Source organism: Fusarium pseudograminearum, chromosome 3, assembly GCF_000303195.2.
Source record: "Fusarium pseudograminearum CS3096 chromosome 3, whole genome shotgun sequence".
NCBI classification, from domain to species: domain Eukaryota; kingdom Fungi; phylum Ascomycota; class Sordariomycetes; order Hypocreales; family Nectriaceae; genus Fusarium; species Fusarium pseudograminearum.
The window spans coordinates 2,901,420-2,929,183 of NC_031953.1; the positions used below are offsets into that span (position 1 = coordinate 2,901,420).

Genomic DNA, 27,764 nt, shown 5'->3' on the forward strand with positions numbered 1-27,764 from the left:
TGCAAGAGAGCCTGACAGCTGGCAGCCACTTGCATAGGCAATGGGAGAAATTTATCACGGAACCACATCAATGTGACAGACAGGTGAGCTTGCGGTCTGCATCATTTATTCAGTTACCAGGTTACCAATCTACCTCTGTAAGAACCTTTGTTTATGAAGTAAAGAAACCGAATGCCTTTGTCTTCTATCTAACAAATAGTATGCCAGGTCATATTTCACATTTAACGCAACTACATTCAAGCTACAGAAAGGATCGGGGCCTTCTTATTAGAGCTATGGTATTAATCCCATGGGTGCACAAAGAGTTATGTGCAAAGGATGTGGTCTGGAACTAGGAATCAATGGTCTCAAAAGTTTCATTTCATTCATTGTCTGGTGCCGAACTCTTCATTAAAAGAAAATCAAACTCAAGTGAAATATTATCAATATATTTCCAAATTCTGAAGTTCTAAGTGTAAGCGATATACTAAAACGTTATAATTGAATTTACTGGTCAATATTGAGAAAGTGATAAAGACATAAGACAACCAGGTTATTAGCCAGGCAGGACAGGATATAATCTGAACACGATAGAATGTTGGTAGAAACAGTCTTTAAAATTACAGCCGAAAAATAATAAACTTTCATGTCTTTAATTTTCGACTTGATTGGCAGCTTGGGATCGAGACGTCTATAAAATCGAAGTGTAGATTGTCGTTGAAACCAGGGGCTAGGAATATGTTGAACCGTTTTGGGTCTGTCTGTGGCACATGTTCACATTGTTATGTAAGGCGGCCAGAGAGTACCAGAAAAATTGATCTCCAAGCTTTAGGCTACGAAAATAAATAACCTAAGAGGCATGATATAAGTAGCCTAAGCTGACCTACTAATTTCGTCTTTTGTGCTCCCAGTGACCAACTTTTCTGATACCCTAAGGAAGGTCTCTTGGCCACCATCTCCAAAACACCATAGTTGCTTACTGTTCTTTCACATGACCCATCAGTATCAGTCAAGATTCAAATACAGAAGCCCTGTTCAGTATCTGCCGTTTTCATCATTCTAATCGTTGCGAAAATGTCAGACTTAAACATCCCATCTGTTCCTCCGCCATGGACTCTCAAAGGCGATATCTACGCCTTTCTCTTCTGGACATCTCGCGCTCAAGCGGGCAACCTCCCAGACATGACATATTCGCCTCTCGAGGCAGACTCAAGCTTCGCTAAAGACCAGAAAGCGCTTGGAGGGTTGAGCATGATGCAGATTATTCGATACACAGACTCTCCTGTCGGGCCATACGATGAGCTTATCCTGGCACCGGGCGTGTTTGGCTATGAGAAGGATGATGAGAACGGAAGAAGAGTGAGAGGCAAAGGTATCAAGATTACGAGAATTTATGTCTCGCAGAAACACACTTGCTACAACGGAAGGAAAAGTATGTTTACCTAAATATTTCTTTGTGTCTATTTGCTGATCTTCACGACTAGATTGGAATGTTCCCAAGCACCTCGCCGAGTTCATCTGGACCAACAACACGGACGGTTCGACAACCGTAAAAGTATATCCCAACGATACAGCTCCCACAGACCCAAACTCAGGCTTCACTGAATCAGCAGTTCCAGCTTCCACTCCATTCTTCCAAGCGACTTTCAAACCCGTCGGATACACGCCTTCGTTCCCATTCCGAACATCATGGCTTAATTATCTTGGCTTTGACCCCACTCTTGTCTTTCCTCCGCTTCCTGAGGGGGCTGGGAGCCAAGGCGAGCTCCTTGGCACTGACCGATGGTGCTCTACTGTTCCACAGCAATCGAGCTCAAAGTGTAAGTTGGGTTGGTTTGACGTGGAGCAGCATCGTAACGAAGAGGGGAACTCGGCTGGTGCACATGAGAATTTCTGGCCTGGTTGGCGAAAATGGCAGATCGGTTTCAAAATGGCAGACGCCGTCATTGGTTTTGACCATCCAGAGACCTGGGAAGCTTCCAGGTCGAGACTGTAAACACTGAATCGCCTGCAAGCACCAGGGGCTCGTAATAGGTATTAAACACACTGCTGATCAACAAGACACCTTATTTCGGGACTGTGCAGAAGCTTGAGTTGCTAGTCATAACGGTAATATATAATTAAGCAAATGCTTCTTTACCAAAACACCTCCAACTCCAATGCGAGATAGGAATTAATGAGGAGTCACAACCCCAATCTCCCAACCAACAGGTTGCCTCCGTTGGCTCTCCGTATCCGTGTAAGAACTCCAGTCTAGGCAAGAAACACAGATCCACTAAGCAGTCCACTGCTTGCCATCACGATCCGTACATCAAGTCATTAAACGTGTCCAATGCACTCGTACAAAGTGACATCTTCAAACCAGCCCCAGGCATGGTTCGTCGAGGTCCCCATCCCCATATCCTTCTGAGTCTCATACATTGATGGGCGCACTTTCCACAGCCATCAATGAGTCCGGAATAGAAAACAGACCAACCGATCCATATCGATTGTTGTCCTTGAACTCCATATACCAGCGGTATATAGTAAAGGCCATTTATTCCTTCATGTATCGCCCTGCGGTTATTTCACATCGCGTGGTCTTCGGTTGCCGTGTCACCGGGGTTGACTTGAGAACGCCCAACAGCGCAGGTGACCGACGTTTGCCATCGTGAATGGGCAGCTTGCAAAACACTGATCGTGTCTAGCCCGTACTTCGTAGGTTTATTCACTCGGTACTCCCAGCTCCCGCCTGCTTGGCTACCACTTCCCGGGCATAAAACTCGACCAACATGGTTGCGTACGCTTCCAGATCTTCCACTGGAACTGCGAGACGAAAGTCGTTGAGGAGAAGAAATTGGAGTTCGAGGTGATTTAATTCAACCAGCGGCAATCCACCAACCTACCCAATTGTTAGCATCTAGTCAACCATGAACAGGGTTAAGCATAAATACATACCTTGGCATATCTCGAATTGGTGTAAAAGACATCCGAGAAGAACTTGCTTGCACACGTCACGCCAGAGATGATGAGACGATGGATGTTGAAGCTATCAACAACAAAATAGGTTGCAGCAGCAATGGCAGGATGTTCGGTAGGAGTAGCAGCCCCCTTGTTGCTGCTTGGGCGACTTTGTCGAACTGCATCCGTCATTTCCTCATCGTCATCGTCCGCAAGATCTGAATCACTCTCATCCGTATCATTCATGCTCTCGCCGCGCATCGGAGTATCTTGAGAAGTCTTTGCGTTTGTTTGCTGCGACTGCGTCTGCCTTCGGATCTCTTCGTTTTTCGTAACCATATCATTGACTCGCTCTGTCATGCGATCAAAATATACCAGAAGGCTAAGGAATACTTCATAAGTGGTAGGGCAGTATTTGTGTATTCTCGACAGGTAGCTGAGGATGGTAATGGCAGGGACATTCTTGCCATGAAATGCGAGAACAGAATGGTTCAAGGACGAGATCGAGCTACCGCTCGAATCACCAGATTGGTTCGCCTGTTGCTGATGAGCAACATTGCGCTGCATTGCATCGTGCTGTAGATCGTTGGTGGTGGTGATCTTTGTCAATAGCGCAGCCACCATCTCGATAATGTCCCCAATAGGCATGCCACTAATTTCATACTTCATTTGCTGAAGAGGGGGGTCGTTAAGAATGCCGGATCCGCCATTGCCAGATAGCAGGTCGGCGCTGGCCAGGCTCTGGATGTGTGCCAGGTCACGTATATGTATAACTTTCTGCTCTGGCGGTTGCGAGGGTGCGTCAGAGAGAGGATAGGCTTGGTTAGATATTTGGAAATCGTCGGATGCGGGAGATGGCTGTTGGGCCGCAGAGGCATGTGAAACTGGGCCGGACCGCGAAGCGTGACCTAGGGGACCAGAGTCCCTCGCGTCAGATGCCATAGACGAGCTCTTTGCATCATCGGCATAGGCAGGGCCGGTAGCAGCAGCAGGCGATGAGGACGGGGGTGGGGAGGGGAAGCGTGAGGCTCCGCCAGTGGCCGACACGTGGGCGGTTTGACCCGCTGACGCTGGAGGTGTAGACTCTGAAGTCGGCGCGGTCGCTGTTGCTGTTGCCGTCGCAGGTGACCACGCAGTAGAACTATGGTTGCTGTTAAAGTCGGCAAGTTCTGCTGTTGTACGCTGGACTCGAGGAGTGGTGGAGTGTCGTGATCGGCTACCAGATCGATAGGATGAAGAAGAATCGTGTGAGTGATGGTGTTGAAGGGAGGGGTTGGCAATCATGTTATGAGGATATGAGGTGGTGTCTGAAATGTAGTCGCCGATCACAGCTGCCATAACATCGATATCGGGCGAGAGGTCGGGGTGTATGTAAGTATTAATTTGGACCGAGGGTATCGTATGTTGTCGCTGGTCTCGCAGAGTGCAGGTAACGTAGAGCAATATCGTAAGCAGGCAAGTATACTGCGGGAGAGGAGAAAAGCAAATTATTAGTCGTCAAGATCACAGATAGATAGCAATTTTGCAGGCAGTTAATATCGCTTGGCAGGGCAGATGAGGTGTACAAAAGGGTTGAGGGTAAAATGGAGGCGATGACGATGCCAGTAGCCAAGACAAGCAAGTTGAGGAAATCGAAAAGAATCAAGTCAAATGGAGGGGACAGAGTAAGGTAGAGGAGGGGAGAGGATCGGGCCGGTGGGGACGCCTGGAGCCAGAACAAGGACAAGCCCGACAGATGCTGGAGATTTTAGAGGCTGAGCGGGCAGTCACTGGAGCCAGTGAGGGGAGTCAAGGTCAGGCTGACTGACTAGCAACAGGCCTTGTCCAGTAGGTATCCAGGCGTTAACACTGGACTGGGCTGGACTCTATGCGACGAGACTCGCCCCTCACCAGCCCTCGTGGGCGAGCCAGCGGATACCGTGTGGTGGTCGAGCAGTCGAGGCAGCTGGCGACCGGATGGATGGTGGGGTCAAGTCCGCGCTGCGCCGATTCATTCTCCCCGACAAAATCTCGGAAGCGACTCAGTGATGCATCTCTTGAACCTAATTGGCGCATCCTTGTACATCCAAGTCAGGGTCTTGAGTCTTTTTTTTTTTTTTCCTTCGTCTTTTTCTGGACTGTTCGAGAGTGTCCCAATGCGATCCGTGTCCTCAGTTTCGTCTCTGGAATCCGTCAAGAGAAGGGATTCCTGCTGAGTGGGGTGAGGTGCCATTCGTCGTCGATCATCCCCTGTCAAGAAGATGCGGAAAAGGCTTCATCCTCAATTATTCGTCGTCATTTGACATAGAAAACATGGTTTGCGCTCATTGAAAACCCCATGTGTCGACGTTCGAAGATGCAATCAGAGGGGCCGGTATGGATATCGAATTGCCACACCAAGGCCGCACCAAGCATCGTTGCACAAAGCGAACTCATGCGTTTACTGTCGGCCATGGTAACTGATGTGGCGTTGTAGATTCGCATCCGTCCTGATAAGAGCACAGGCCGACGACGTCACCACCCCTGCCAACAGCATGTGCAACCCATACAGACTCGAAGTTGTTTGGATGGATGGCTTAGTCCCTGACAATCTTCATCACCAGCCGTCATGCCGTCCGCTTCTTTGCGACAGGTCCCGTCTATCGTCTGGTTTCGCCCATGTTACACGGGCTGAATGCGACGCTCGTGTGTTGAACGGTGACGATGTGTGCGATACACAAGGGCAAGTTGTATATTAAGGCACCCATGAAACCAGGCACATGAAACATATAGAGAAAGTGAAGCAAACAAATTGCACTTACCGAGGACCGGACAAATTCAAAGTAGATTTTGATTAAGCAAGGCACAGCGCTGGCGGCGAGAAAACAGAGTGGCGCAACAATACTAAGAGAGCTATGCTCAAGGTTCGATTAAACGGGATGGGATGTGGTATGATTGATTCATGAAATGAGATACTCGTCGAAGAGCCGCCGAATATGAAGTAGGAGAGGTCAAGTTAAAGGTAACAGCTAACAGCTGATAGGTAATGATTGGCTGCCTTAGGTAATGTTGAAGCGTGATCGCAAGACCAAGAATCAATAGGTTGCGCGTATTCCGGCGAAGGCGACGGAGACGGCGAGGAGCGGCCAACGGAGCGGAGCACGCAGGCTGAAGATAAGTCGAGGGTTCCTCCGATCAGCGCCGTTGGAAAACAAACACAAGATCACCTGCTGTGTGAAGGAGTGTAGAAACTGCAGTGATATGATGTGTATCCGAGCTTTGATCTTTAGGTGTAGGAAACTAGGAATGGTTCGAGGTTTGACAACACATGAGGCAGTCGACTCCAATACGTCCGGGGAATAGCGGGCAATAGCAGCAGCGCAAAAGGTCAAAGACTCAGACAAACAAAAGAGACGCGCAAGCGAGCACCTGAAGTTTGGACGAACGCAACTGCAAATCTTGGCCCAAACGCAGCCAAGTCCAGTCCAGTCCAGGGATGAGGTGCGACAGCGAATTGAATGACACGGCTCTGAGGGGTGTTTTGGCTCGGTCGACCAAAATAGCTTGGCCCAGATAATCGTGTGGTCCGTTCACTGGGGCTGGTCTGGATCTGAATCTTCCTAGCATAGGGGTCTCTCTCCAGGTAAAGTCAGGCGAGTGGTTGTCGATAATGGCTCGAGCTCTCTGAGATGGAGTTGAGATGGATGGAGACGAGTTGATCAACAACGCAATCGTGTGCACTATTATCGTCTCAGGGTTTGTCAGGCTTGGTGAGCTGCTGTATAAAAAAAGAAATGTCGACAACGTGGGGATTTCCAGCATGCACAATTGATGAAGAAGTGAAAATTAGGGATGTTGCTTTTAATAGTCTCCGACGAGAAAGGTCTGGGTCACTCCTAATCCCCACTAACTTACCAAAGTGTTAGGGAAGGATCTCATCACTCGTTTCCTTCCCATGTTGATCGGTTCGCTTAGGCAGTTATGATACATTGAGTCCTCCTGGGTCATTTGTTCAGAGCACACCTTCCCAGATAGATGTTGGTTGTTTGTAGATCAGGGGTTGGGCAACAACCAGAGGTCAATCAATAACTCTGGTTCTTGGGTAGTACTGGATGAACCAAGGCTTCTTTGGGAAAACAGAAGCAACAGATATGTTCCTGGCTACTGTACAATACAGTTGATTTATGTTGACAAATTCCTACATGGCACTGCTACGGATAGTCGACAATACATAGTAGTACTACCGGCCCCCTCAAACCTCTAGGACCAATGATTTAAAGCACGTGGGCAAATTGGTCAGAGACGATCAGCGATAGACGTTACATACTACGTAGTATATTCAAATACTTAAGATGTGATATATTTAAACTCAAACTACATATAACGATTCTTAAGGTATTTCAAACGGCTTCTTTCGAGCCTGCCACAACCCCATAACGGATTGCAATATAATGTACCTGACTTGTATGTCTACTGGGTAGCAGAAAAGTTGACCTCCTAAGTCTTAGGTTACAAAAATAAATAGCCTAAAGAGCGGGGCCCACCTAAGTAGCATAAGCTGATCGACTAATTCCGTCCCTTATGCTTCCAGCGGCCAATTTTTCTGATACTCTGAGGTATATATGTATAAGCAACTCAATTTCGATATGTTACAACCACCATGCATAGCCTCAATCTAGGTTCCAGAGAGCCTATCAGTATACACATATCTCTTCGGAACGGATAAGCTCTTGCAAAATGAGTGGACAATGAATAAATAACCGCCGGCTATCTGCAAGTTCACTATTTCACCCACGATCTGCACAACTCGCAACCAACGCAAGGAACCCAAATGCCATCACAGAGTGCGTGGTTTAAACCTCAAGGCAACTGCTGTGCCTCTCATTCAACATACTCTAATTCATCGTACCATTCCTGCGCTGTTTCCTGCTTGCAAGATGCCGATATCGGGTATAACCTATTTGGGGTTGTAGTCTAATGCAAGGCATCTACAATATCACATGAAACTATTCCCCAACCCCGGAACATTTGAGAACGTCCATTTAGGCGACGAGCTTCCCTGCCTTCCCATGTATGTACACGTGCTTCATAAACAAGTTTGTTTCTGGCGGTGTTGTTCCAGGCACGGATACAAAGTTGGAAACATCACGCAGCTTGCAGCGGTCAAGCAAAGACTGAGTCAATAGATAAGGCACAGTTGCCTGATCCTCTACTATTTGGCCAGGTAGCCTATGTTCTTCGAGCACATGTCACTTGTTCTTACCAGATCCAACACCCGTCATCACGAGATACCTAAAATGTAGGTTCGTAGGTCTCTCATTTGTTGCTAAGAGTCCACTATACTACAAGTCTGGAGACACCAACTCAACTATCTTTCAAATCCGCCTTCTAGAAAAGCGGTGAACAATTTGGATAGCTACCTCAACTCATGTGCATGTCATTGTACACGACAATCAATTTAGGTGTTTCGTATTGACAATCAAATTCAAGAATCACATTCTCGGGCTCAAACTCAAGCCCGAGTTATCAAGGTGACACGAGCATCACATGCTTGGCAGGTTGATCAACTCAAACTGCGGCCTGCTCCATATCCCGTCCCCTTAGCACTGGATTTTAGTCCATTTGTCAGTGAGATCGCTAAAGGTGTTGTCTCTCTTGATCTCATTATCTAGTGTACAGCGCCGAGTGATGTCTAACTTCTTGCAACTACAATTCGTTGTTTCTTAAAAGAGCCTGGCCATGCCCTCTTCCAATTATCACCTCGACATCTGTCAGGGGCGTCTGTAGAATTTGTTTTCCTTGTTCATGCACCCACTGTCATGGCGAGTTTCATGGCACTGCTCATGCTAGATCATTACTCCTCTTCCTCGTTATGTCCTGTTCACCGAGGACCATTACTCATGCCGCACAGCGTAGTCGGTGTCAGGGAGATACAGGTGTCGGTCCGCTCCCTCCTTGGTGAGAACAACCATACGAATGACACCACCGGAGCTGCCATCCCACTTGATAGCCTCTCTCAAGGCTCCCTTGACGAAGTTGACAGCATCGTCCTTCTCCATACCCTCTCGCCAGTTGGCATCACAGTAACCGTAGATGTAAGTCGATCCGGAACCACCAATGGCGTACGACTGCTTGTGAAGAGAACCTCCCAGAGGAATGGAGTAGACTTGACCACCGAATCGCTCATCCCAACCAGCAATAATCAGACCGGCACTGTAAACGGCGGTTAGTAATCATTACAATATGGAGATCGGACTAGTAATATCGGGACGTACGATAGGCGGTCCTTGTTGGCGTAGCAAATCTCTTGGAAGATTGACGCAGCGGTCTGTGTCATAGGAGGCTTTCCGTTGGTCATGGCGAAGAGTCCAAGCTGGTATTGAACAATATCGGCAACGGCCTGAGTGTCGGCGGCCGAGCCAGATCGGCAACACCAAATGGTGTCGTGTACTCTCGTCAACTTGTCTGTCACTCGGTTTGCGATGTAGGCACCGGTCGTTGTTCGTGAATCCGCACCTATAGAGCAGAGGTTATTAGCTGCATCGCCATTAGGAACAATAATGCATACCCAGAATGACACCGTCCTTGAAAGTAACTGCCATACTAATAAACTGTTAGGCCGTGTCGTTTGCATCATCAATGAGTTACGTACATCGATGTTCCCAGGCTATAGACTCGTTAGTAAGCTGCGCAAGTCCATTGAGGATGCATTTCAATACTCACTTGACCTCTCCCTTCTTGAGGCGATCCATATCTACATGGATACCATCTGGCGACATCTGTAAGCTTCCATATCGATAGCTATGACGAAAGAATTCCCAACGCACCCTCGTTCAACACTCCAGCGTTACCAAACTCCATTATGGCGATTTTTAGATGATTTGTTCAATGTTGCAAGAAGACAAGCGATCGATCGGTCAAGCGTCGTGGGTCGTAATGTTTCGTTGTCGTTGGTCGTTGCTTGGGGAGGGCTGAAGCTCATGAAGCTTGGGCAAGGCAGCTCTGAACGCGCAGCCGCCACGGCCAGTTATCAGCACGTGATTATTCACGTGACTCTCTACTCTTGTAGAGAAGAGTCTTATTGGCAAATATACAATGCTTAAATCACTAAACTAAGTTCTTCGCTGTTATTATAATGATTCATTCTTGCTATTTTCAAAATTGTGCATTCGTAGGTAGGCATGCAGTTCTCTCATTAAGCGGTTCGCGGTATCGAGCTCGTTGTGTATGAAGGCCGGTCCAGCCGGAGCCAGTATATACGGATTTCTTCCCCGTCCGTGATTACTCATGTATCATCGATACCTGACTTGTAGCCAAGCTTTCTAATGTTTGTGCAACTCTTGATCAGGTCCCTCACCCGCGACGCCCTCGACACCCCCCTTCTTATCCTTATCGCCACAGCCACAGTCGTAGAAGTCTCCGATGTTCTCACAATCGAACAAAGGCTTGTGTACCCTCTCGTTGACAATGTTGTGAGCAAAGCATAGCCATCCAGCGGCTGCGTTGCGACTGCTTGTCTGGGGAGGGTATTGAGCAAGTAGCTTTCGGAAATGCTCGGCACACTGGCCGCAAGGGTAGAGTCGGGCGAAAAGGTGCATGAAAGTCTCAAGGGCCATGCGATCATCCTTGGTCGGCTTATCGGGGAATCGAGACATCATTGTGTGGAGGAACTTCCACGTCGCGTGGCCGAGCTCAGCCCTGGTAGAAGGTGTGTTAGTGGCACGTTGTATTGTAGGTTCGAACTCAGACAACATACTTTAACGTCGCGTTTTCAAGCTTAGGCGCAATAGACTCGCCCTGGAGGAGACCCGCAGGCATAGCGTTGAGGTCCGCCACGAACTCGGATCGAGAAGCGTCGTTCAGGGGCAATTCAACGTCATTTTGAAGTTTGGGAAGAAGGACACTGCGCGTAGGACCAGAGAAGAAATAAGACAGGGTGAAAAAGACACCTAGGACCAGTATAAAAGTCAGCGTTAAGTGCTGTCGGCGGGCCATGGTTGCAGCGTTGGTATATAAAAGAGTGAGATGGAGGTCAATCCTCCGTTTGTGGTTGACGGCTCATGATAGTAGATAAATTCCAGCCTTGACCTGTATCGAACGAGCTCCTAACCACCAAATCCACTAACCGATTGCAGTAGAAGACCCTGCGTGTCCTGACGCAGTGGGGGACAATTGAATTCACACGAATCACATACGAGGATACAGATAAAGTGGCATGAGGTGGGGCCCGCCGTCGCCAGATCGGATGCCGGTTGAGATGGGTGGATCCCCGAACATCCGACGTTTAAGTATCGAGTATCGTGTAAGTGAGTTCGCATATTGAGTTTATAGCTGGGAACCTTGTCAGTGCTGTCAATATGCTGACCGTGGACCAAAAATACTCAGGTATATGGAGCTGACTGCCTAAGCAATAGGAAGTATCCATTATCGAAATCACCAGCATGCACTAACTTTGGGTTCATCACTCACAACCTCCGAGTATTCATTGTCCATTCTGAGAGCTGACAAACTAACGAAGCGGCTTTCTAATTCAATTTATATAAATTCAAATAAACTATACTGGCCATCAGATCATTAGTTAGTTGTTACAAAGCCATGAGGGAACGCGGGATGGTGAGTTCTCATGCTGCTACCCTATACAAACGACTAAAGCTACGCTTTTTAAACACAACTGTTGATTTCATTCTCGAAGTATCAGTTTATTTGTATTAATCAGTAATTAGACGATTTTTTAAATTTATTTTTTGACGTACTGTGGTTATGCTGGTGTGCCTATTATTATACGAACTCAGTTATCATGTTGCCAACAGTACGAGTACAAAGAACGCCTCAACATCTCAACCGCATTACCTTAAACACATGAGCCAATACTCTCAGCAACCCCTATTGTGCTTCTTCTTTCACAAGTAATAGACAAACACTCCATATCTATAATTCATTATTCGAAAACACACACCAAGAGCATTTTAACACAATGAGATATTGTTGGAGGATCCGATGTATCAACACTTATTGGAACATGCACTCAAGCCACTGTATCCATGAGGTTGACCAAGTACAATTTACTATTAGTTACTCATACTATCAAGAGATATAAACAGACGGTGATGCCCACAAGTGAAGGGGCAAGCCTCGTTGCTAACATCCAAGTCTGTTGACAGAAGGGCAACGGCTAAATCACTCAACAGAGACGAAAACAGACCGCCGTAAAGAGTGGTTCAAAGCAGAGACATTGGTCAAACTTCCACTCCTACCAAGCCATGTTCTCAACATCTTTCTACAGTATGAATAGTCTGAAAAGAGAGACAAAGATATGTATAGCAACACCAAGACCACCCTCAGGGTATCAGAAAAATCGACCGCTGGGAGCGTAAGAGATAAAATTATTAGGCCAGCTTATGCTACTTAGACTAAGCTTCCTAGACTATTTATTTTCACACCCTAAGACTTAGGAGGCCAACTTTTCTGCTACCCACTAGACCATCTCTATCAAGACAGTTGGGCCAGTTTTCAGCCGCTGAGAAGATGTACTGGGCTGCGGGAAGTGACTTGAATAGAGCCACGTCTCGCTGCTATATCATGGATCCCTGACTTACAGACCAGCCGTCCATAACTATTTGCAAGCCTCGTCACTTTGTGTGCGTGACGTTATCGGCCACCCCGCCATTTCGAATTAAAGGAGGAACAAAGGATGATATGTCTTGGTCTGCGGGGTATTGGATTCCGAAATAAGAAGGTAGGAACTGTCAGAGACAGATGTTCGCGTTTCTAAAGCGAAACAATCATGACGAACATGGCAACACTGGCATGCCAACCGCATGGGCACAGATGAAGTCGGAGAGACAGATGTCCGAGCATCAGAATAACAAAGCTCCCTTGCAGAATTGGTGTCTATAAGCAGTGAGACAAGACGCAGCCAAAGTAAGAGGCTGAGATTTCAACCTCCTCTTTGTATGGACCCAGCCTTGTAGACCGGGCACCATGAACGACAACAAAGAAGGTACCGCAACTAGCGAAAACAAAGAAGCATGAACATCATAGTCTCCGGACTGACCGAATGAGGCAGCCACGTTAGGAAGCACACGAGGTTAGGCATGCATATCTTGACACTGGTTATGATACATGCTATGCACCCGAGCCAACAGGACCGGCTGAGGGTATTGGAATCTCAGTTTAAGCCGACAGTCAAGTCTGGAAGTTTCACTCTGTCGGCTTGAAAAGGCAATAGCTCACCCGTGAGCGTGACGAGCCGCCGACAGCCTCGTCTCAGGGGGCTTTACTGCTCCTCTAGCTTGAACCAGCCGAATCGGAGGGATAATCGCCGAGAAATGGTTCCGAGTCACCTGTCCCTCAAATGTTTCTCAGCAGGTCACTCGTTTCGTTTCAGACAGAGTCACCCTTTAGCATGGGTAGGAAGACGCCAAGCCAAGTGGACTGCTGCTAGGAAGAGGTTGACCAGAACAAGCCAGAAATCATCTCTTTTGGATCTGTTTCCAAGAGCGGTAGGGCAGCGACGGCATGGCTTGTCCTATACCGCATTGTTAGTTGGTAGAGGTACGTGGGTATCTTTGGTGATAGTAACTGCCGTTTGCACAACTGATTCAGTTGCAAGAAACTATAATAAGATGAAGCAGTTAGTTTCCACTGGTCCACAATAACAGCTGGATCAGTTGTGACCGGCAAGGTACCTATGTAATACTACGGAGACTTGCTGAGATTAAATGCGCCTTTGCAGGCTCTTGGCAACGAAACCATCACGATCAACAGAAGCGAACCTTGCCGAAGTCGGGTAGGAAGAAACGGTAGAAACAAACGAAGCGGATATCTTGACGAGAACATGAATCGAACGACTGGTGTTTAGATGGCGTCAAAAACCAAATTACCAATACGGCAGCTGCCCTGGGGGCTTACAGGGGAGGGCCTGTGAGATTGGGACCAAATTAGGTCATGGACATCCTAATTTGGGGAGAACCCCTGGACCGCGTTTCTTTATGGTCGGAGCTTGGAAGAGCCTAAAATCTGCCGCTACATTTTTACGAAGCCAGAACGGCCGCTATTGATAATGGGCTGCTTCAGGTGAGTTGAGATGGTGAGTCAATGCATGATTCGCGAATCCAAAGTCAAACTGACAATAGCTGTGTAAGTGGCTGTGCAGCCATGCCACGGTAGGGCAAAAGAATGTGTGTGGAAACAATCTCCGTTTGTTATGCACTGACTTGAGAATGGCTGACCACCAAAATACTATAATGCATTCATGGTATAGCGGCCGCATCTATTGTAATCTATGTATAGAGAAACACCGCAGAGATGGCTTATGCGGGTGGACGGAAGACCAACAGCCGAGTAACACCTAAAGAAAGGGAAACAGAAGCAAAATGCAGAGACGGCATCACGGTAACATTGGTCTGCAAGTAAGATTGAATGTTGTGATAAGTGTGTAGGGATAAGCAGACTGACAGAGTAAAGTAGGAATGGCAATGGATGCTGATAACCTCCAATGATAACAACCTCAAGGTCTAATTATTACTAGGCTTGCCCCAAACGTTAACAAGGAAGGATCTCGGAGTCATCTGTAGATCATTTATGGTGACAGGCAAGTTGAGATGAAATACATGGTTATACTAACCCAATCGTGGAATAATTCTTACACATCACTACGACGACACGAGAAAACCATGTGCAGAATTTGTTAATTGAGACATTTAATACAGAAAATATTTACATACGACACTGCAGCAAGAGACTGACGCGCAATCTCGGGGACTGTTTGACCAACCGAAGCGCTGTATTTCGTTGCACCTTAGAGCGCCCACGTGGAGTTAGAGAATTCGCTGCCCTGCATTGAAGCCAGCCACACCCTGTACTTTACTGGACACAGTGAGTGAGTCTGGGGACAAACACGAGCGATGATTCTTGTTCCTCGTCGTCAATGGACGCTGTATACCCTTACCCATCATGGCCCTGTCAAGCCACCATTGTACTCTGCTTCAAAGTCATTTTGCTTGCAGTTCAAAGGCCTTGGAAGCGAAAGACATGGCTCCCTAAACTGTCATCTATCAGATCAACGCATGCATGTGTTTCCTTTTTCTTCAATCAAAGCCGTGATCGTCAATCAACCTCATCAACTTGATTCCTGCCGAGTAGGACCCGCAGTAATCAAGGGAGACACTGGCCCAGATACGATACATACTGTTCGCATGCCATGGACGGGCCAGGAACAGGGTCATTATAATTAAAGGCTTGAGTCTAAGTGGCGCCGTCTAGACCAAGTTAAGCGCAGCTAAGTCTTTTCGAGCGGGTCTTTTCGTCTTGTCACTAAGGTGCAATTGGTGTTTCCCCTGTGCTTGACTCCATCGCAGTTCGGTTCCTGGATCACGGCGCTATCCATGCTGCCATGCCACGGGGTGGCCCTCTTGGACTGCAGACTAACTCGTAGTAGACTAGAGCCAAGTAACCTTTGCCAAGGTGTGTTGCCAGTCGGGTGGCTGCTGATTGCGGTTAGCAGTTTATACATGATCAGTCACAACGCAGTACCTTGATTCCCAGGAGAAACTGACGCAATTTGAGAGTATCGTTTGAAAGACAGGTTTGTATCGCCTCAGTCTACCAGTCGCGTGTGAAACCGTTCTGGGCGGTTGCATCAACTCTCCCGCGCGCTCTCGTCCATCTTCCAGAGTGTTTCCGTTGGCTTATCAACAAGCCACTGTCAAGTACATATGGTTGCACACCAGCCACGCCCACGATGTCCAGTTTAACGTGAGAGACCTTGTTCTTATTTCATGTAGCTATGAACCACCAAGGACGGTCGATACGGCGTATAAGTGCTAAGCGAAAGCATCTATCTTGGATTGATTCTTATCAACTCCATCTCATCGCCATGGTCACATTGACCCCCTTTCAATATTTTGGACTAAGAAGATGACTAGTATCATTGTAGAATATGCATAGACTTTTGCCTGCTACCTGGCAATTAACCCATAATTTGACTTTTGCGCCGGAGCAGCTTCCCGTAGTTCGGAACGTCCCCGGTTACAAAAGGAGGAGAAGCAAAAAACTCAAGAGTTGTAAAACGTGCACACGCAAGCTGCTTCCATAATGCAATTATGCAAGATGGATAAGATGAACGAGAGCGCGTCAGCTTATGGGAACGTGAGTTGTTCAAAGATGGAGCTAGGCCTTACTGGGCGTCTAGAGCCCAGTCTCGCCAATCACATCATGCTATTCACAGGGCACCCTTGCATAGCCTTTCGTGTGGTTCGTGTGGTGTTTACACAACCATTCACAACTCGCACAACTCGTCATCTCCTCAGCACCGCATAATTGATTGACATTCCACAAGCTTTGAACTTGACTCCCCCCGGCACAAGAGACACAACCAGTGTTTTGGGACTCGACGCTACGACATGGCCTGTTAACGCTGCTGGACCATTGCTACAGCTGCCGCTGAAGCTGCTACAGCATAGCCTCGATGCCATGGTATGCCATGTCCCTGACCGACTCTGCTTCTGTTACCTTGATGCCGCACCATGGCATGGCATGGCTCACCAGCATACCGGTTCATTGGTGCTACATACGACGTGCTTGCATCAATTTTCATTATTGAGCGAGGCACAGAAGACTCTGATGCATGCCGCTTATTCACGAATTATACCGAACTACCTATTGATTGATTGACTGTGCCATACCCTGGCATCGACACCGTCTGCAAAGAATGTAATTATCGTCGCAACAAAGCAATCTCAGCCACACCCTGGCCCTTTAGTTCACAGACGCAACGCAACGCAAAACCCCCTTCCCTTCGGTGCGCAATTTCAGTTCTGGCGATTGTGCTGGCAGTTCGCTCTCCGCGCTACTAAATTGAGTTAGACAGCCCACCATTACCGCCGATAACCTGGGAAGGTTCTCCCTAATGACCTTGGAACCCTGGGGGCTTGAGGGGTTAGCCTGGCTTTTGGCGCCGCTGGCCGTTGCCGTCGCGAATCATCCCAACGGGTACGATAAACGGCCAAGGGCATTCACGAACGCAGCCTCAGTGAAGAATATGGTTTGGGAATAAGGTTGGATCCCGAAAGATTGCGACAATGCGTGAAGAAGGCGTTGAAGCATTCCCCGAGGTGACGCTGTACGGTGCAGGCACCTTTCCCCAGCCGACAGACACATCCTGTGTCTTGCTGAGTGCTGTACTTTGAAACAAGCCCTTTAGTACATTGCTTGGCCCTGCCACCATCACGGCATTGGTTGTACCTGTCGACCTCGCTGCGAGTACCCATCAGCCATTCAAGCTCAAGCTCCAGGGGTGGTGTGGATGCCATCCCCGTTTCCTTTGTTCACCCGTCACCGTCGTCTCCCCAGGCCAGGTCCACCTGAAAATGCAATTGAGCCGGGGAGCACGAAGCCGTCCAGTGTGTCCAACGACGTTGGCGCTGGAAAAATAGGTTGGGTGTTGCACAGATGGACATGTATCCGCTCGCCAGCCAGGTTGAGTTAGGTGCATCTCAGTTCAGTTCAAGTTCAGGGCACTCTTTGACTCTCATCCAGGTCCACATCAACATCCATGCTTGGGTCACACCCCCTTGATCCCCGTCCCCTTGTCCCTGTCGTGTTTCCATGCCCTTCCCATCTCCCCATTCCCATTCGCCTTCATTCCTTCCTTCCATTGCTGTTGGCCCTGTCGCTGTCCCTTCTTTTCTCCAGTCGAGCCTTTTCTTACATCTAGTACTTACATACTCTTTATTCTCCTTCCCGTTCCCTCGTTTCTCTCTCTCCACACCGACCTCTCCTCCAACGACAAGCATCAAAGGCGTCGTCGTCCGCTATCCGATTCTCGACAGCGCTTCTGCGTCTGAAAGCCGATCCCTCGCGAGACCCGTTTACGACTTACCCTCCTTTACTCACCCCGAGTCTGGTTTCCAGTAGGACCTCAGGAGGTTCTCGCAATTCAATAAGCAAATGTCGACGCAACGATTGATTTAATCTCACCATTAATCAACTCGACTGTCCGTCCAGACATCGAACCCCAATCGAGGAAAGCCGTTACGGATCATCACTGAACGACACGCGCCTGTTTCGAATCATTTGACGATATTTCGTCTGTCACTCTTTTGAATTGTTTTTGAATCGCATACATACGCTCTACGCAAACTATATGTGAGTCCAAATTCTATATACGATTTGGTCTTGATGGTTATCGGCAGACGGATGGATTGAAGGAACGAGGCCGACTTTCGATGACCAATGACCATATTGCTCAAACACCCCAAACGACTGCTAACAAACGAGGTAGATCACACTCGTTGACATTCGTCAAGTACATTCGCTGCAAACCAAACCCTGACAGTGAGTTCGACGACATCGACGACAATTCCATCCATCTAACAACAGGTCCAGTATACACACCCAAACATATTAATTACCAACACCGAAAATGCACGCAAAGTCCTTCATCCTGGCTTTGGCTCTTGCCTCTTCGTCCGTCGTCGAGGCCAACCGACCACGCATTTACTACCCTCGACAAGTCAAGAGAGAAGTCGTGAACAATGCTGCCGCCGCTCCTGCAGTGCCAGAAAACCAGGTCGTTCCCGACCTCGAGAAGCGAGACCCTCAAAATTCGTTTCTTGATCGCCTCTTCAGCAACAACAACGACGACAAGGCTAGCACAGGAGACAAAGAGAGTGGCATCAACTTCGATCCCACTATCCCCCTAGGCCTCAAGCGCCCTGGCCCCAGTGCTAGCGCTCCACCAGCCCTCGTTCTTCAACCGACAACAACAAGCATGGCTATTGAGGAACCCGAGACAACTGAACCCGCCGAAGCCACCGATGCTCCTATCGAAACCGATACCGGTATTCTTCTTGCTCCCAGCGGCATTGTCACCAGCAAGACCGCCGTAAAGTCCACCCAGCCAGTAAAGACATCAGCTGCTGCGCCTAAGGAGGAAACGTCAGCTGCCCCCGTTGAGACCGAGACTGTTGTTGAAACTGAGGAGCCCGTCGTCACCACCGAAGCCCCCAAGGAGGAAACCAAGCCTGCGGCAACAACAGCACCTGCTGTAAAGGAGCCCGAGTCTGTAAACACTCCCAAGGAAAAGCCTGTCGACTCCAAGACTGAGGAACCTGCTCCCGTCAAGACTACGGAACCCAAGGTTGAGCAACCTGCTAGCACTCCCAGCAAGAAGACGGTCATTGAGACCAAGACTGAGGCTCCAGTTGAGACTAAGCCTGCTGTTGCCTCAACAACCAAGAAGGGCCTCCTTGATCCCGTCGAGACCCTCTTGTCTTCCATCCTTCCTGTCCCTGCTGAGTCTAAGACCACGCAGCCTGAGGCTGTGAACAGTGAGACTACCAAGCCCAAGGAGGAGACCCAGCCAGCTCCTGCCGAGACCCAGCCAGCCCCTGTTGAGACGGAGACTGTTCAGCCTGCTGATACCGAGACCAAGAGCCCCCCGGTCGAGAAGCCCGCACCTACGACCAAGGAAGGCCTCCTTGATCCCGTCGAGACACTGTTGTCCTCAATTCTCCCTGTTCCTGCTGAGACCGAGACTAAGGATCCTCAGCCTGATCAGACCCAATCCGAGCCTCTGCCAGAGGAGACTGGAACTCCCACAAAGGAGCCACAGCGCCAGGAGAGCAAGCCTCAGACTGATGACCAGACTCTCCCCACCGTGAGCCCTCCAAGCGACGAGCCTACTGCTGCCCCAGGCACTGCTCAGACATCCGAGGGTGGTCTGCTGGACCCTGTCGAGACCCTTCTCAGCTCTCTCCTCCCCGTTGACCCATCCGAAGTCAAGACTACATCGCCCGAGGAGACAGAAGCTCCTGGTACTGAGCCTACATCCGCTGCTGGTGAAGAGACCGGTTCCGAGCAAACTGTCTCCGGCGCTCCTGTGACCAACCCTGAGACCACTGGTCTTCCTGAGCTTATCCCCACCAGTATCCTTCCTGAGCCCACGCTCCCACTTGACGAGACTGACCTTCTGCCCATCCCTACGGATATCACTGACGCTACCTCCGTCTTGCCCGAGCTTTCAAGCCCCGTCACTGTGTCTCCTGCTATTCCCACGACACTTGCCCCTGAGGAGTCCCAGACTGGTCTGCCAGATCTCACATCATTCGTTGACCCCAACACCAAGTTGATTGATCCTACCGAGTCACCTAATGTTACCCTTCCTGATGCAACCTCCGGCGTTGGAACTGAACCTGCTGAGACTGAGCTCCCTGTACCCACAACCGAGCCTGTCAACGGTACCGAGACCCAGCCTGCCAATGGCACTGAGACTCAACCTGCCCCTACCGGCGAGCCTGAGACTACTGGTGCTCCCGAGCCCACCGAGGATGTGACTGAGGCTCCTACTGTTGCCCCCACAGCTACCGGTGCCGTCTCCGAGGAACCCACTGGAAATGCGACTGAGCCTGCCACCGAGCCTATTGACACTGCTACCGACTCAGTTCCCACTGAGCTCCCTGCTACTCAAACTGGTGATGAAACCAACGGCACTGCTACTGAGGAGCCAACCAGCCCTGCCACTGGAGTCGAAACTGAGAGCGCACCTGTTGCAACTGATATTCAAGAGACTTCCGCGGCTGTCCCAACTGTCTCTGAAGTTCAGCCTACAATCCAGCCCACCTCTCAGCCTCCCGTCGAAACCGAGACTCAGCCTCAGACCCAACCCGAGCCCGTTCCTACCACCCTGGTTCCCACAGCTGCTGAGCCCATCACTAGCATCCGACCTACTGCTACTCTGACCAACACCAACAACTGGCTGCCTACCACCATCATGTTCGAGCCCACCTCTATCCCCGTTGCTCCCACCCAGGCCACCGAGACTTCTACCTCTACAGGTCTCCCTGCCAACATTCCCCGTGTCATCCTGCCCAACGACCCCAACAAGCCTATTCCTGAGGGTTCTCGTTCCATTCAAATTGGTTTCCTCTTCCCCTTCAACTACAAGTTCCTCGCCCGAAACACCGTTGCGGCTGCCCAGCTTTTCAAGTACCTCCCCAAGGGTCTTGCTGATGCTGGTGGCTTCAGCAAGGACCGTATCCTGATCGAAAAGATTATTCCCATGGATACTCAGTCTCAATGGGGCTACATTACTGCTCTGGCTAAGATCCACTACCCTGAGAACATGCTTGACAGCCTCCAGGCTGATCTCATGACGCCCAACTCTCTCCTGTACAACAACGACCTTGAGATTGTCCGCAACCTGACCTCTGTCATCAACAACAAGATCGACATCTTTGGCAACACTGATAACGGTGCTAGCTCTGACACCGGCGACTCTGACGACAGTGGCCTTGGCGGCAACGATGGTTTCGGTAACAGTGGTGAGGGTGACAAGTCTGCCAAGCAGAAGGCTACTACCGCTGGTATTGCTGTTGGTGCTGTCGGACTCAGTGTCATGTACGGTGCCGCCATGTTCCTGGTTGCCCGCCGATACAAGCGCAAGAAGCAACTGGGTCACCGCCGAGCCAGCTCCATCGGCAGCAGCCAACGATCTTCCGAGATGCAGTACAACGGCAACGGCAGCCCTGCTCTCATGGGTGGCGCTCTCATGAGCCGTGATTTCTCCAACTACGGTGCGCAGGGTCCTCAAGGTGAACAAGCGCCAGCTCGACCTGGTGGCCGTGACAGCCATGGCAGTGGACGCAGTGGCATGGGCAACTCTGCCCGCACAGCTTTCATCTCCGCTCCTGTAGCTGCCGAGAACTCTCTTGGATGGAACTGATCAAGCTGATGATGCCCAAACATTTAACAACCACAAAAAAATCTATACCTTTTCACTAGTGCACCACTTTTCTTTTTTAAAACTTCGATACCCTTCAGGTGGATTGTGACGACGACACCTACCAACCACTACGACGCGGTGATCAGCTTGTTACTACGAAAACCGCTCCGCATGAGCCTTTAACTCGAAACGTTCATTTACCATGCTCTTCCTTCATCATGTTGAGACGACGATGCGATATGCGCCTTGCTCTTCATTATAGACTTGCTGGCCGGTAGGCTTCCCCAGCCCAGCCCGGCCCTACATCATTTACCCATTACGCCTAACGCCTCCCAAGGGGTAGAGCCCCCACGTACTTTTTACTCATTCCTTCGGCTCCATCCTGGCGACCTGGCCCATCTTTTTTTATTAATGCCTTTACTATTTCTTTTCTCTTTTCACTGTTTTTTGTATCTTGTCGTGGAAGAATCGGACTGTTGTATGTAAGAAGAGGTGGAATGGGATGGCAAGGGATAAAAGGAAAAGTGAAAAGCTTGGCTATCTAGACAGGCGTTTTGGGGCAGGACAAGACACAAGATGGTGGAAGAACGGGTTCTGGATGCCAGGATACATGTCAGCTTGTATATTGGAGGACTATGTTTGGTGTCCTCGCTCTATGGCTAGTATACCCTCATCTTTTGAGAACAGAGTGATGTTGGTGGTACTTTTTAAGACTTTTCAAAGACATTAGAAACCAAACAAATTCAATTAAAAGGACAATGTATACTCGTGAACAAAGTGTCTCTGCAAGCTCATCCGTGTTATTGCCAAACCTCAACTCTTATGACTGACACGGCGAATTCCCTTGATTCGCTATTTCCCGAGTTTCGTGATGTGACATGTTTCTTCTATCAGCGGAGTTTTTACCAACTTGGTGTGCTAAGTGGTTACATTGAAGTCTTGATAAGGCTGATGTACCGAGCTCCATTGTATTGTGAGTGCGGGCTTGACCGAGATGATTATCTGCATACTGCATGTCCCTTGTTTGTGATTTTCCTTGAATAGATGGGGTAACTATTGGCTGCACCCATGTGATAGCGTACATGTTTAGCTCTCCGACCAACGGCATGCAATAGCTTACAAAACTTCAGGACGTATAGTTCTGCTGAGACATGTGCAACGGGGTTTCCCGCAGGTTGTGGTCGACTTTCTTGTCAGAGTAATTTCCCCTGCATTAGACCTTGGTGGCCGACCACGCTATGGCGACGGCGCCAACGGTGCGGCGCTCGGAGACTGGGGGCTAGAGACAGGGGTTGGTTTATGTCTTGGGAGACACACATACACACTCGTTCATCGCAATTGACCCTCTACGAAGTTGTTTTTGCCTCGTCTTGAACTCGGGAAGTGGGCAGGCCAAGCAAACTCAGCTTGAGTTGAAGATAAATACGAATTGGAACCATGTGAGTCCTTGCAGCGTTTTGACACTTGACGCAATACTCCTTGCCGAGTCACGTCCCGTGCGAGTGGAGTGACGAAGACTTTTTTCCTTTTTCTTTTTATGTTGTTTCCTTCTCTATCTATCCGTATAGCCGTACTAACTTGTTGAATACTAGATTGCGTTCATTAGAGGCTGTCTTGAAGGTGTTGGCTCGTGGCGTCGAAAAACCATTAATGGTATCCGTAAATGCGAGTGAGAAAAAAAGGGATATAGAGAGAAAGCAGTCAAGCGTGGCCGAGCAGCATGAAATCTAAACCCATCTAGAACGCGTGAGGTCTCGACTTTGTTGGACTTGGCTATGATTTTGTCTGCTGAGCTATTGTACCGCACTGTAGTATAGGTGGCGGAGCAGCTAAATTAGAAAGAGGGGAGGAGCTGTTAATTACCTAGGCACAGACCAGGTCGGGTCACTTCAAGTAAGTCCGTCTAGGGTCGATTGTGTGATTCTTCTCGAGATGCTAGTTTGTGTAGATCCCGTCGTTAGGTCAGGTAACAACGGGCTTATAACGGTGGGCTGTAGTTGATGGCGGTAACCCTTGAGCTGTTGATTCAGTTGAGTAAAGATGGAGGTGTTGAGTTAAAGAGCAAGAGTGAGCTGAGAAAGTATCTATCCCTTGCCGAACCTGTCAGCTTTCGTTTCTCGCCATATTATTACCTTGCGTATTGCTAAATTATTCTTTGGGCGGCTGAGATTAGAGTTGCATTGCTCCTCTTGTGTATGGCATGTTCATGCTATGTTTGTGCTCCTGGTAGTATTGGTGGGGAGGGGCATCTCTCTCTCTCTCTCGCCCTCACTTTCTGCTCAGGGGTCGATGCAGACTATCGACAAAGATAGCACCAAGACGCGGCGCCTAGGTTGAGTTCGAAGATGGACAATGCATTAATTATTGCCGCGAAGCTTGTCGTATATCGTCCAGGAGGAAAAGATTTCAAAGTGGTGCGGCGTGGGCCTTCTTGGTACTAAGTTAATTGATATGGGTTGATGCTCTCCTTCCCTCGTTCCTTCCGCACGGTTGTACATTACTACCTACACAAATCTGACGTCCTTGCTTTTGACGTTTTTGACATCCGCTCCTTCCCTTCTTCTAATTGACATATCTCTAATTCTGGCCTTGATTGCCTCGTCCGTTCTTTTTGTTAACCAAACACGCTCTTTTACACTGCCACTCGTTTTGTAATTCCAGTAACCATCACCATCACCATCACCATCTCCCATTTACAAGGAGTCTAGAGGTAGCCTACCATTCGGACGATGCCTTGAGACCTCTGGTCTGGCTTTACCCAAACCACTCTAACTGTCTCTCTCCCGCTCTCTTAATCTCTTAATTACTTGTCTTAGTGGCAAGACATGGCAACGCCATGGAACAACATGGGTATCTATTCATCTAATGCCGATCACGACGACAAGATCGTCGTTGGACCATACGACGACTCGAGGTATACAGCATCATCTGGCTTCACTTATGCCCGGCAACCTTCAACACAACCTGCAAACTCTACGTCACAATTAATTTCCCCGCCTCTCCTATCGCCGCCTGTTGCGAGGGTATCGCCTGGTCCTTCAAGTCCGCGCAGCCGCAGCCGCAGCCCAGCAAGCCCTCAAAGCTTTCAGTCTCTCAACAGCCCCTCCAGTGCTGGATTCCCGCTCAGTCCTTACTATCCGCCGTCGCAGGAAAACCAGTACCTTAATTCTCCGGTCAGCGATGGCTTCTACTCGCAGCGCATGTCAGGCGCAACTGATCCTCGATACTCGACAAAAGCCCCTAACATGATGGAGATGGTCCTTGAGACGCCTTACTTTGACACTCCACCTCATACACCAGGCGATACAAGTTTTCGAAGCACTGATGTTGTTGAACCAACCGAAGTTACGTTCAACAATGGCTGGAGACCCTGGTGGTTGCGTCGAAGAGTTGCCAGCGTCTTCATGGGCGTGTGCATAATGCTGGGTGTGATCGGCGAAGTAGTGATGTGGTGGCTCTCTCAAAAAGATGTCGTTAGCAACCTCAAGGGTCTCTGGACTTTTGGGCCTGTTGTAGGTAAGTTATCGCCAAGACCATTACTATGTGTGGCTGCGATCTTTTTCATGCAAGTTCTAACATTTATGTAGTTGTTTCAATCGTGGCTATACTATGGGCAAGAGTTGAAGCTCAGGCGCTGTTGTATATGCCGTGGATCGTTCTCGACCGCAAACCAACGACGGTTGACGAAACTCGACGCAAGCAAAGTCACCGGACTATTTTACTAGACTATCACAGCCTCGGGAGTTTCCAAGCACTAAACACAGCATTCCACAATCGCCATCATCTTGTCGTTGCAGCCATTTCTATTAAATTCCTCCTTCGCGCTCAGATCGTTCTCTCAACTGCTGTCTTTCATGCTGAGATCCACGTTGATGGCACTTCTTTGCTCCGTGCCCGAGTAGGTATCCTCCATGCCATGGCAGGCACCTTTCTCATTATTTCTATGGCTCTTCTTCCCATGCTGTACCATGCTCCCTCGCCTCGTGGAATCGCACCACGAGATCCCACTTCCCCGGCCGGAACTGCGACGCTTCTCTCAAGCAGCCACCAATTTCTCACCCAACTGTCGAGTACGGGACACGCAAACATGGACACTGTTGCTGCCAGACTTGCAGGATCATGGTATACAACAGAACTCACGCAGCCCGGACGTCGACCGGAAGAGATGTTTCAGCTGAGACAGCACGGTGGAGGCAGTGGTCCTCTTTGTATGAACCCCCCCAATGTATCGCCGGAGGCAATTGCGACTTATCAACCATGGACTCAGAGCACTCGCACCAAGATCATCAGCATCGTTGCCTCTGTTGCGTTGATTGTTGGAATTTGTGTAATCTTTGGCTTGAAGGGCGAGGGAGACGGCTTGAAAGTCGATGACAGCATCTTCGTCGTCTGGACCTGCGTACCTACCATCATCTTTGCTGCTATCGCTGTATTCTGGACTCGAATCGACATCGACAACCGACGCCTGGCCCCCTTTTTGAAGCTTACTACTACCAAGCATCGATTTCAGGAGTCTCTGGGATTATCTTACATGAACGAATTTGGTCTCCATACGGTTGGAAAATCTATGAAGACTCAGGACTGGGCAGTCTTTCTTGCAAAATGCACAGCCATACTCGGCTGGTTAATGCCAATATTTACTGCTGGACTATTTGCCGTCTCTCAAGTTGCGCAAACGGCCAACCTTGAGCTTCGGCCCGAGACACAATTTGCCTCTACGAGCAAATCGTTGAGTGCCGTCGTTGACAGCGACATAATCGACCAGGTCCTTATTCGGCAGACACCCAAGTACCCGAGATGGACTTGGGAAGACGTGGCCCTTCCAGAGGTTTCTTTAGTGAGCCACCCCCGCGAGTGGCCACTCCCAAATACCGAGCTCGTGGCTAAAGTTCCTGGCCTGAGAAGCAAACTCAATTGCGAGACCGTATCTTATGACCAGGGCGAGGGCGCAGATTTGCAATGTGTACCTTTGAGGGGGTCAAAAAAGAAACCCATATGTGAGGGGGACCAATCTCGCACTGCACTTGTTGCTTCATCCTGCTCGCAACTCCCTTCCTCATACCCAATCCAGTATGTTTGGGGCAGCTGTGCTAGTGATGGTTTGATATCTGTCATGATGTGCAATCAATCACTCGTTGAAGTTACCGTTGATACAACGTTTCGCACCGAGGATTTATACATCAACACAAACGAAATCCCCATCGTCAATGCATCGAGTGAGCAGCCGTCAAAGGTTAAAGCAGACATCACGAGCGTTTATGAAGCACTTGATGATGTTGGTGTTGATGACAAAAAGTTGGCAGGACTCGACAGCTTCTTTCGCACTCTGGTGCTCTCAAGACTATCAATTACACTAGAGCGCATTGTCATGCCCGAGAGACAAAATTCCGTTTCCCAGGCAATCCGCCAACTTCATGGAATTCTAGCTGCGCAAGCCATCAACGGGGAATTGATACGACGCCCCTTGGCCAACAAGCTACGTATTCGTGATGGTTCTCAACCAATCATCCCAGCACATGTCGACTATGTTATCCCACGTTTGATGCAGGGCAATGTGCAAACGTTTGTTTTGATTGGCCTACTCGCATTCACACTTTTGTTTGGATTATTGTCCCTTCGTACGGCACCGCGTGGTACTTTGCCAAAAAGCCCTGGAAGCATCGCCGCTCAGGCAAGTCTCCTCGCAGACTCATCCTTGTGGTGGCGCCTCCCAGACGGATCCGAATGGATGGAAGATGACGGCCTAGCGCGATGTCTGCGCCGAAAGACCTTCCATCTTGGATGGAGTCAGGGGGCTTTAGGAAACCAAACTTACGGTATCTATATCGTGCAAGATGAAGGAAAAGCTGCGAGACCAACCGGCGTGTCGCAAACGACGGCCGACAACAGTGAAGGATCAGGAGGCGTCAGATACATCAGCATGGCGCCTGGTGTATACTCATATAATGACATAAAATCATGAGGATAGATAAGGGTGAATTTTGGTTTATCTTATATTGTATTTGTATTGCATTCCCATACTTGGGAAAGAAAGGCATGGCGTTGGAAAGAAAGCGATCTATCATGATTTCGGTATATATCCAGGGAACTTACCAGAGCAAAGTATTACATCACAAGTTATTGATAATCTTGAACACGTCTTTATTGTTATCTTTCATTATGA

The 27,764-nt window shown here is 49.0% G+C and overlaps 6 protein-coding genes across 6 annotated transcripts, besides 1 other annotated feature; 3 read left to right on the top strand and 3 right to left on the bottom strand.

The window, feature by feature from the left end:
* Positions 1–1,053: 1,053 nt before the first annotated feature.
* Positions 1,054–1,975, top strand: FPSE_06222 (uncharacterized protein; the record flags this gene model as incomplete). The annotated part of the gene is made up of 2 exons (XM_009259340.1): positions 1,054–1,411; positions 1,464–1,975. The coding sequence occupies 2 exons, from the start codon at positions 1,054–1,056 to the stop codon at positions 1,973–1,975; spliced, it is 870 nt and encodes a 289-aa protein (XP_009257615.1).
* A 711-nt stretch (positions 1,976–2,686) lies between these two features.
* Positions 2,687–4,203, bottom strand: FPSE_06223 (uncharacterized protein; the record flags this gene model as incomplete). Its single annotated transcript, XM_009259341.1, has 2 exons — positions 2,687–2,860; positions 2,917–4,203. The coding sequence occupies 2 exons, from the start codon at positions 4,201–4,203 to the stop codon at positions 2,687–2,689; spliced, it is 1,461 nt and encodes a 486-aa protein (XP_009257616.1).
* A 4,568-nt stretch (positions 4,204–8,771) lies between these two features.
* On the bottom strand, positions 8,772–9,738 carry FPSE_06224 (uncharacterized protein; the record flags this gene model as incomplete). The annotated part of the gene is made up of 6 exons (XM_009259342.1): positions 8,772–9,090; positions 9,153–9,393; positions 9,446–9,480; positions 9,530–9,544; positions 9,601–9,646; positions 9,705–9,738. 6 exons carry the CDS (start codon positions 9,736–9,738, stop codon positions 8,772–8,774), a joined length of 690 nt encoding a protein of 229 aa, XP_009257617.1.
* A 461-nt stretch (positions 9,739–10,199) lies between these two features.
* FPSE_06225 (uncharacterized protein) lies at positions 10,200–10,872 on the bottom strand (the record flags this gene model as incomplete). Its single annotated transcript, XM_009259343.1, has 2 exons — positions 10,200–10,575; positions 10,634–10,872. The coding sequence occupies 2 exons, from the start codon at positions 10,870–10,872 to the stop codon at positions 10,200–10,202; spliced, it is 615 nt and encodes a 204-aa protein (XP_009257618.1).
* A 7,429-nt stretch (positions 10,873–18,301) lies between these two features.
* On the top strand, positions 18,302–21,601 carry FPSE_06226 (uncharacterized protein; the record flags this gene model as incomplete). The annotated part of the gene is made up of 1 exon (XM_009259344.1): positions 18,302–21,601. The coding sequence occupies one exon, from the start codon at positions 18,302–18,304 to the stop codon at positions 21,599–21,601; it is 3,300 nt and encodes a 1,099-aa protein (XP_009257619.1).
* Positions 21,602–24,264: 2,663 nt separating this feature from the next.
* Positions 24,265–24,288: a microsatellite.
* Positions 24,289–24,447: 159 nt separating this feature from the next.
* FPSE_06227 (uncharacterized protein) lies at positions 24,448–27,563 on the top strand (the record flags this gene model as incomplete). The annotated part of the gene is made up of 2 exons (XM_009259345.1): positions 24,448–25,117; positions 25,189–27,563. The coding sequence occupies 2 exons, from the start codon at positions 24,448–24,450 to the stop codon at positions 27,561–27,563; spliced, it is 3,045 nt and encodes a 1,014-aa protein (XP_009257620.1).
* Between the last annotated feature and the right edge of the window lie 201 nt (positions 27,564–27,764).